The sequence below is a fragment of the Asparagus officinalis genome, chromosome 5 (assembly GCF_001876935.1).
Source record: "Asparagus officinalis chromosome 5, Aspof.V1, whole genome shotgun sequence".
In the NCBI taxonomy this organism is placed as follows: Eukaryota; Viridiplantae; Streptophyta; class Magnoliopsida; order Asparagales; family Asparagaceae; genus Asparagus; species Asparagus officinalis.
The window spans coordinates 103,739,060-103,749,611 of NC_033798.1; the positions used below are offsets into that span (position 1 = coordinate 103,739,060).

Below are 10,552 nucleotides of genomic sequence, written 5' to 3' on the forward strand. Positions count from 1 at the left end.
CCAAGATTGTCTCCCTTGGAAGAGATGCCGAACGAAATATAAACTTTTCACCACCCTTGGTGAATGTATACTTCTGAGCTCGCCTCTCGTAGATTGCATATTTATCCCATAAGTACGGATTGCCCAGTATAATCTGACAAACATCCAATAGAACTACATCGCATGTGACCTCGTCAATATACGACTCATGGAGTGCAAATCTTACAGTGCATTGATCAACTACACTTAGCTTCTCCTCCTTCTGAATCCACCCCAATGGATAATGCTTCGGATGCTTGACCGTCTTCAGACCTAGCTTCTGCACCAATGCCTCGGATATCAAATTCTTCTCGCTACCCGGATCGACTATGGCATCAACCAAATTGGTCTTCACTTGCAACTTAAGAACAAAGAGCTGCTCTCTCGGGTCGTCGTCTTCTTTGGTGGCCTGCTTCCCCGCCATAAGGTTGAGACTGCTATTGGGTTCGGTCATCCCCGGGACTTCTTTCGGACCTTGAGCTATCATGTATGCCTTTTTCTCCTCCTTCTTCTTCAACCCTCTTGGCTTGAGATGAGGATACTTCTCCCAGCACCGATCAGCTTCGTGCCCTGTCTTCTCGCAGTGACTACAAATCAGCCCTGTTTTCCCTGGATCACCCTTCTTCTTCTCCTCCTTAAGCTGAGAACCACTAGACTCGCCTCCAACTTGCTTTGCATCCCCCTTTGCTTCGTTGCTCTTCTTCTGCTTGCCCTCAATGGCAATAGCCTTCACGCTCGCATCTGCAATAGTCTCGACTGTGAATAACCTCATCTCCTTTCGGATGTAATCGCTCAATCCCTCCATATACTTCATGAACACGGAATATTCCTCTGTCGTAATGTTAAGGACCATCGCCTGCTGCTGGAACTCCGTAGTGTATTCTTGAACGGTTTGATTGACCCTTTGGCGCAAGCCATACCACTTGTACCAACGCTCCTCAAGGAATCCTACCGGATAGAACTGTTTCCGAAGTAGCTCCTTAAACTTGTTCTACGATGCTGCCTTCTTCTCCTGTTTGCAATAGGATTTCCACCACGTCAACGCATGTCCTGAAAGCTTCAAAGTCGCGAACACAATCTTCTCTTTTGACGAATAGCCATAAAGAGTAAAATACGTCTCCATCCGCTCGATCCAGTCATCAAGCCTCTCGACGTCAACACTCTCATCATAAATAGGAATCTCCACTCTAAAATCAATCTTCAGATTCTGGTAAGAATTCTTACCCCCTTGATGTGGTGCAGCCTTGACGGTCTCGTCCTCCTCGTCGGAGCCTGAAAGCTCGCTCTCTCCACCAGACTCTATAGGTTTCTTCTTAGACCTAGAAGAAGATTCCCCCTTTTCATTCCCTCCTTGGATGAGACCGACGAGTTTTGTGAGCGTCGACCCTATCGTCTCGATCTGCTTCTCTAATGCATCAATCCTTGCTGAATTTTCTCCTTCAGCCATCTTCTCCTTCCTTAAATCCTAGACTCCTTCCAATGAAATAAGGATCTCGCCAAGCTTCTTGTATGAGAACCGAGTAAGGACCATACACAGGATGCCCCTTCACTGGATCTGATGCTCTGATACTAACTTGATACGAGTTGCCGTGCGAGCACTCTTGATCACGGAATTATCAAGAGTGGGTAAAGAAGAAAAACAACTGAAGAACACAAGAGTTATAATTAGGACGAAGGAAAATACCTTCTCTAGATTATGAGAATCAATTGGATTTACAAAATCTCTCTCTCACAATCTCTCTAGATCAAAGAACAACCTCCCTGATCTCTTTTCTGATTACAATCTGAGTTCTAAACCCTAGAAAAGTCGTGTTTCTATTTATACTAAACAGAAATCCCAACCAGAGCAGGAAACAGACCCAGGCCCGAATCCGCTACGCGGTCGACCGCAGTGCCCAAGGCGGTCGACCGGTCAGAACGACGAAAAACTGGAAAATCGATTACAGTGTTTCCGGTCGACCGCAGCGCCACCATCGGTCGACCGCTGTTTTCCGGTCGACCACAGAGCCTTCATCGGTCGACCGCTCTCAGTCCCGAGACATAGTCTGGGCCTGTGCACTAAGCGGTCAACCGCCGTGACCAAGCCGGTCGACCGGCCAGAGTCTAGCTGCAAATCCTGCAGTTTTGCCGAATCCTTCGACTTCGTCGCCTCCAATGGCCTCGTCCATGACTCCTCTACTCTATTCTCAAGATACCATGAGAATCATCTATCCTCAAGCTCCCATGAGGATCGCTAAGCTCCCGAAGAGAAGATACACCCGTATCAGAGAGCCCCCCTTTAGGAACTTGAAGTCCCATTCAAGTTAGAATTTCAGCTGAGGGAACTCGCGAGCCCCTCCTTCTCTGTTGAACCACTTGGCCTTGCTAGGGACCTGACCTTGACGTCCAATGAGAAACGACTCCTTCGTCCCCCACCTCGTCTTGGTCGTCTTCCGTTCCAAAATGCAATCTTCTTTCAGTGGCTCCTCTCTATCAAACCACAAGTCTTCGCCAAGCGCGCGCTCAACCTCGCCTGCGGGCGAGCCTCGATTTCGCCTGCAACATTCTCACCCTCGCTCGCCTACAAAGGGACCACGAGCTCGCCTATGCGATCCTCGCCTGACACACGCTCGAGCTCACCGACAAGAGCTTGCCCTCGCCTGATGTCAACTCGAGCTCGCGTCCATCGACTCAACCTCGTCTGACGCTCGTCGAGCTCGCGCGAGCTCGCCTGAAGGTTGTCGTTGTCCTCGCTTGAGTCGATGCCCACGCTCGTCTGCTCGCGCGAGCTCGCCTGAAGGTTGTCGTTGTCCTCGCTTGAGTCGATGCCCACGCTCGTCTGCGTGGATCTCAAGCTCGCCGGAGCTCCTTGCCTGCACACAGGTTTGGGTTTCACAACAAGTAGGTAGATACTCGATTAAATGGTTGATTCGATTCAACCACCAGTTGATCAACACTGCCTTCACTTCTATCGGCATGCAATACTTTCTTTAGGAGTTATCCTTACATCTATCAGAAATTGTCAATGTATACTACCTCCTAGGAAGATTTATTTCCCTTTTAGTCAATTATTACTCTACATCACTGTGCTTAAATTTAGGTGTGTTTTTTAGGTAGGTCAAAAACAACAACTACAATGTTCCTATTTCACACTTGCAGAGTACGGGCTAGGTCCTTTCAAAAATTCGTTCCTTAATTTCAATGAGCGGTACTAAATTTAAGAAATAAATTTTTAAAAGAGAACTAAAACGTAAGTATGTTTTATCATAAAACTGAATCAAATACAAATTAGAAGTTTGAATGTGTTAGGACATTGTCCGTGCAATATTCCTTATTTGAGTAATAATAAACTCTCATTTGGTAGTAATATTGGTTTGAGATAGTTTAGTACAAGTAAATACAAGTGTGGAACATGTACAAGTTGAGACGACACAAAAATAAGCTCAAAAGCTAATCGATCTCATCACTAAGACCGTCAATGGTTGTCGTCGACCATCAATAGCGTCAAGAGACCATCGATGGTTCAAATGTCAGTCGTTGGTGCAGATGTCCAGAGACATCAAAATCATCGATGGTGCTCATCGACCATCGATGATTTTGATGTCTCTGGACATCTGCACCATCGACAGACATTTGAACTATCGATGGTCTCTTCACACAATTGATGGTTGACGACAACCATTGATGGTAAAGTCACCTGATTTTTTTTTCTTTTTTCTTTTTTGATTCAATCGAAGCCGCTCGTGGTTTATATGATCTCTATACTGCACCATGTTTCACACATCACTTTCCTGATCTAATTGTGAAAGAAAAACATAGAGAATGGGGGTGGGTGTTGGTATATGGTTTTGAATTTAGAGATCAAGAAGTGATTTTCAAACTCTCTAGGTGTTGCCGAACTCTTATTTGCGGCATATAACATCATTGGATTATTCCATAGCGAGGAGAGTTGTCCTTAGATTGATCTTCATCCTCGTTATTCATCAAGCTTCGCTTATATCTTTCGAAGAATAGTTTGTTTTATCTAAAGGGCTGTAAGATTATTACAATTTTGAACTTGTATGATATTTACTTTTGTATTTCTTTGAACGTCTTTTACGACATACTCAAGCTAGTTGAATTAAGAGTTGAGACTAGCTAAGGCTCGGACCATCTCATTGTAAAGAGTTAGTTTAAACGACTAGTTTGGGAGAAACTAGTAGTTTAAACGACTAGTTTGGGAGAAACTAGCGTTTCGGTTTGAAAGCCCACTGAATTAGGTTTATAATTCAGGTGAACTGTTTTCATATTGAGGAAGCCCCTTCGCAAAAAGGAAGAGTGGATGTATGGTTGTTTATCTCAACCACTATAAAACCTCATATGTTCCTAGGTTAGTTGCGTTTGTGATGTTTATATTGTTTTATATCATTTATGGCTTTTATTTGCTATGTTCCACCGTGTGATCTGTGTTTAAGCAAATAATGATAGTAATTGCGCGATTGCATCTTAGATCCAATAGAATGAAGGAGAGATTTCCCATCTTTATTTCTACATATTTTAAGTCCACATCTACCCTCTAAATAATATCTACTTAGAAGTTCATATTGTCCTATGTAGTTTAATATTATACAAATGAGGATTTATCAAGTTGGGCACACGTGGAGTTAATGAGACATGCGGGGATTGATATCCGAAAGAATGGATTTTATCCTAGAAAGTACTAGATATTAATTCCTTTGTATGCTTGGGTTGAATGGTTCATGGGCCCATAGGTAAGCTCCAAAGCCTAATGACGTTGCAAGCCCCAACTCGTAGCTCCCGTTAAATAGGATAGAAGAAATCCCAATCCCCTCAACCAAGGTATCAACCGATTGCCTCTCGCGCATAGAACCTTCAACTAAAATTCACCAATCTTTTTTTCAAAAAAATTTCTTTTTTCAGCCCAGCCTCTCACTCCTCTTTTATTACAAAATCATGTTCTCATACGTAGTTAGCTTTTTAGAGAGCGCTTTCATTTCCCCGCAATCTTCGTGGCTAAAGATAACACAAGGAAAACAAAACCAAGCCCAAACCTAACACGCCCCTTAAAAATATAGCGTTATAAAAACTTGGGCTTCCTTAATTAGGAGCCAGCCCAACAATATGAGAAAGAGCAGACCATCAAAACCTGTGACTACGAAACAAAAAGCACGATCCGGCATTTCCGCCTCCATCCAATAGCAACGAAGGACGTCGAATCCAACGGACAAAAGCAGCCACAAGTTTTCTCTCGCGGATCGACCCCTCATCCGACGCTCCACAAGCAAACACCCTCCTCCCATACCAGCCCCCAACCCCACCCCTATAAAATCCAAACCCACCTCGCCCCAATCGACCACCAACTCACGAAATCCCTGAAGCGGAAGCACCCGAGGAAATCAAAAGGATTCGCCAACAAAAATGTCGGGCCGAGGAAAGGGAGGAAAGGGGCTAGGCAAGGGGGGAGCCAAGCGTCACCGTAAAGTTCTCCGAGACAACATCCAGGGGATCACAAAGCCGGCGATCCGACGGTTGGCGAGACGAGGAGGGGTGAAGAGGATAAGCGGCCTCATCTACGAGGAGACACGTGGCGTCCTCAAGATCTTCCTCGAGAACGTCATCAGGGATGCCGTCACCTACACCGAGCACGCCCGGAGGAAGACGGTTACTGCTATGGATGTTGTTTACGCCCTCAAGCGACAGGGCCGAACCCTCTATGGATTTGGGGGTTGAGGGTTTTTACTGTTAGAAGAATTTGGGTTAAAGCCTAGTAGTGTTGTTTTTAGTGCTTGGAATTAAAGCGGTTTGTTTAGGCTTTAGAGATTAGCTATGGGATTTTACTGTGGTTGTTTGTGTCTACCAAATCGGGATGAGGATGAATGTGGAATTAAAGCAGTTTGTACTAACTTGTTTTGGTTCTTGGCTCAAATCTGCGATCAAGGAATGCAATTATCGCTCAATCAAAAGTGCGGTGGGATTGGAATCAAAGCGTAAGGGTTTTGTGTCTTGGAATGCAATTATCGCTCCATTTGTTCATCATGGTCTCGCTTATGAAGCGGTTCGATGTTTTGAGGATATGGAACAAAAGTGTTTCAAGCCGAATGATGTAAACTTAGATTGCTTTCAGTTTGTAGTCACTCTGGTTTGGTTGGTGAAAGGCTTATGTTTTGTTTTGTTTTGTTCTTCTTTTGTTCTTGTTTTTTTTAAATAAACGAAACAGCCATAGCTTTCTTATATTACGCAAGTAGAATTGTTGCAAATACATAAAAAGCTTAAAATCTCATTTGGAATGTTTGAAAGCACCAAGCACCATTCAACCCAGATTTGAATCCAATCTCGGCAATTATGTGAGCAGCTTGGTTACACGTTCTTGGGATATACTGAAATTGCAAAAATTGGATAGAATTTGCACAACTTTGGGCCTCATAAACGAGATGAGAAAATCTCCAAGGAGAATGCGAGGAGCCATTCATAACCTTATTGTTATTATTTATAGCATCTGATTCAAGAATCAAATTTGAATATTCTTCTCGTTTGCATAATTGCAACCCATTATTATTTATAGCATCTGATTCAAGAATCAAATTTGAATATTCTTCTCGTTTGCATAATTGCAACCCATGTAAAATAGCAAATGCTTCTGCTTCATCAGCCGAGGTTGCTGGTGAAATATAAATTGAAATTCTCAGGACAAACCCTTTATTGTTTCTTGCAACTGCCGCAACTACTACAACTGCTACTATCCGGCCCGTCATTAAATGCTGAATTCACGTTCAGTTTAATGTTGCCCTCCACAGGTGGAGATCATGCCACGTTCACTTCAATGTAGCCCTCCATTATATAGGTGGAGACCATGCACTGCTACAAGTTGTAGCAGGTTTTGATTGCATTTCTATTTTAGGATTCTCTCGAGTTGAATTTTATGAATTTAAGAAGTTTTAATTCTGGCAATTGCTTGTTTTGGGTCAAGTATGGGCTTATGTATTTTAAGTCAATGGTTAGAGACGAGTCCATTGAGGTTAGTAAAGATCATTATACTTGCTTGGTTGATCTCTGTAGTCGTGCTGGTCGTCTTGGACAGATTTAGCTGCTAAAAGATTGTTAGAAGCTGAACCAGATAATGCTGGAACTTAATTCATTATTGTCTAATGTATATGCTTCTGCTGGGAAATGGGAGGAAGCGAAGAAAATTAGGTCGCCGATGAGAAGTAGAGGATAAAAGAAGCAACAAGGATCTAGTTGGATTGCAATTGGCAGCATGGTTCGTGTGTTTCTCGTTCAAGATAAATCACCTAGCGAGCGTGAATCAATTTATAGCATGGTTAGAAATCTTCATGACAAGATGAAAATGGCAGAGCACAAGCCATCCTTGGATAATTATACAGTAAAGGATGCTGATTTCAAGGTGGTTTAATTAATTTTGATGGCAGCGACTCCCTAGGACTCTCAGGGGAAAAAATGCTGAAGGTTTTTTATGTTTTGCCATTGGGGATGAACTGAAGATTGACAGTGATACTCTGATGAAGTTCGAAGAACTTGGAGTTTTTTTTATGTTGTTAAGTGTTGGATTTTTTGGTCAAAACTGCTTTCCAAAATGAGTTTTCAAACTATATATATATTAACTACAAGTACTTTTCATAAATGCTTAGTAGCCTAGTGGAAAGTTAATGTTTTGTTGTTTCAAAAGGTCTCTTGTTCGAGAAGTGTTTTATTTGAATTAATCACTCATAAGTTCTAGTGGGTAGTGGGTAGTGGGCCGTGGGCCACTCAGCAATTAAGACACTGTTTAAAAATATCAAATAAATTTTAAAAATTATGAAACTTTAGGAAATGATTGTAGATATGATAATACACATGCTACAAAAACTGGTTTTCTAAAAGGACTTCCTAAATGAGAAATATCATCATTTTACAAAATAGTCCAAAACATGAAAATGTGAACATATGAGTTTTGACATTTTAGCTTAACCATGTTTTGAAACAATACAAAATAATTTTGTAGACTTGAAGAAAGATGTAAACTATTGTTATGAAGTCTATAAACAATGAATATAGTATTTTATCAAAATACACATATAATGCACTAAAACATGATTTTGTTGAACTAAATAAAATTGATATTGATGAAATCATATATATGCATATAAGTATGAAACTAAAATATGTTTTCTAATTATATTTAATTGTTTCATAGTAAAACTTAAAAACTATCAAACCAAAATATATATGTATATATATAATTATATATATACATGGAAACCAATAAATGTGTGTGTATATTATATTGAGCTTAAGGTATTAACACACATAATATAAACTCATAAACTAAATTACACAAGCTTGATCTTGATCTTCGATGTAGCTCAACTTGGTACACTTACGGATGAAGCTTGTAATTGGATCTTTAACTTGAATTGTATAGGCTTCACTCCACAATTCCGTCAACCTCCATTAGATATGATCGTTGAAGCTCTATTCCATCCATCCTCTAACGCATTGTTTGCCTAGAATAAATACGAAAACACAAATACTAGACAACAAATATTAGGAGTAAATTGTTTGTTAAACATCATCAAAACAATAAGGCCAACAACATCGCCGCCGCACGCCCACGCGCCATGTCTCATCACATCGCACACAAATTTTACCGTTTTGTAATTCCTTTTTGACTCGTTCATAACGGATGCGGAGATGGCGCGGGGAGTTACGCGATTAAGGAGAATGTACGCGTAGATCCAGCAATGGCTATGGGTTTGTGAACCCTATAAATTCAGATGAGATGCAGTTCGGAAAAAGACAACGAAAGCATTTTTCTTTTCTCCTCTATGGAAAAACCGAGATCTATTCCTCTCTAAAATCATTGGTTATATTTATTTTATTTTCGGGCAACCATCTTCGTCTAAGCTTAAGCTCTGTTGTTCTCGTCCGAGTACAGAGGTCGGCCGAACCGGGGGTTTTTACCACTAAGGGAGAGAGGATCGACTGCTGTACGCGTGGGAAATTACTAGAAACTCGAGAATTGAATATGCATTATTCTTTCTAACTGACTTAGAAAAAGAATGACCTCTGTGTCTGGCGACCTCTGCGTCTGGCGACCTCTGCGTCTGACGACCTCCGTGTCTCGCAACCTCCGCGTTTGGATTCGTAGAGATCGTCAATTGTAATCTCTTTCCTTTGACTTCTGTGCAGATTGTTATTTTGTAATCTTTACACTTGGCTTTTGTGGAATGTGAGAGTTGTCAATTTGCAACTCTAACACGTTGCTGTGAAAGTCTTTACATTGTAACTTTCATTGACTGTTTGCGAAGGTCGTCAGATTGTAACTTCCGCTTGTTGATGTGAAGGACGTCAGATTGTATCTTTTATCATCTGTTGAATCTGCGAAGATCAGCTATCTGCAGTAATTTTTAGACAGCCTACAACTGCGCTAGGGCAATAGGCAAGTCCTTAATCTTCTAGGGCAGTGAAATCACGATTGCTCCTATTCAAGCCTAATTTTCCGACCTTTTATTTTTGGATTATATACTAATATTCTCTTTTTTGACAGTAATCTAGAAGATTGATATATTATTGCTGTTAATTTAAATCGAAAATAACTTAATCTAAAATTATTAGTTTTTATTTGTTGCCTAATTTTACTAATTCGAGGGGGGGGAAATATTACTGTTCATCCAAAAACTCTCTGTTACTGTTCATAAAAACTGTTTGTTGCATTTGTTTTAATTTCTTGTTCGTTTGTTAACTAATAATTAAAATTAGTTGCTGGTGTTTATTTAAAATAAAATAAAACAAAAGGGAAAAAATAGTTTAGGTTACTGTTCATCCAGAAAATCATCTTTCTGTTACTGTTCATTTATTATTTCTATTCATTCAAATAATTACTACAAATTCTCATTTGTTTATTTATTAGTTTCTGTTAAAAAAGGTTACTATTCACAAAATAAAATTTATTTAACTGTTCATTTAAAAATTAATCTTACCATTCATAGGAAATTAAATATTGCTTTAATTAATTGTTAATTAAAATGGGATTATTGTTCAAATTGTTTTTTGTATTAGAATCTCATAGTCTTTTCAATTGTTGATCAAACGCATACTCCTAATTAGCTGGTCCAGCGTTATTGACAAAATATTTATCCCATTCAGATTCCTAATACCTAAACTAGTAAACTTTTATTGGACTTATGGCTTACCCTGATCATTCCAAGAGTGTCAAACCTGAGAAGTTCACTGGTATTAACTATAAACGGTGAGCTAATCAGATGAGATACTGGCTCACCACCTTAGGTATTCTATCTGTTATAGAAACTCCTGAGTCTTCATCCAGTGGATCTCAACCCTCCAACTCTCCTGTTTATGGTCCTCAACCTGAACTCTCTTCTTCCACTTCTGGTTCTGATGCTAGTTCCTTTTCTAGCTCTATGAAACCAGAAGAAATCAACTATCATTGTTGCCATAGGATACTTAGTGCACTAGCAGACAACCTTTATGACATATATTATGAGCTCAAAAGTGCTAAAGACCTATGGAATGCTCTTAAAGCAGAATATGGTTATGA

At 40.4% G+C, this 10,552-nt stretch overlaps 1 protein-coding gene across 1 annotated transcript; it reads left to right on the forward strand.

The window, feature by feature from the left end:
* LOC109840466 (histone H4) lies at window positions 5,337-6,167 on the forward strand. The gene has a single exon (XM_020409127.1). The coding sequence runs from the start codon at window positions 5,416-5,418 to the stop codon at window positions 5,725-5,727; it is 312 nt and encodes a 103-aa protein (XP_020264716.1). The 5' UTR covers window positions 5,337-5,415; the 3' UTR covers window positions 5,728-6,167.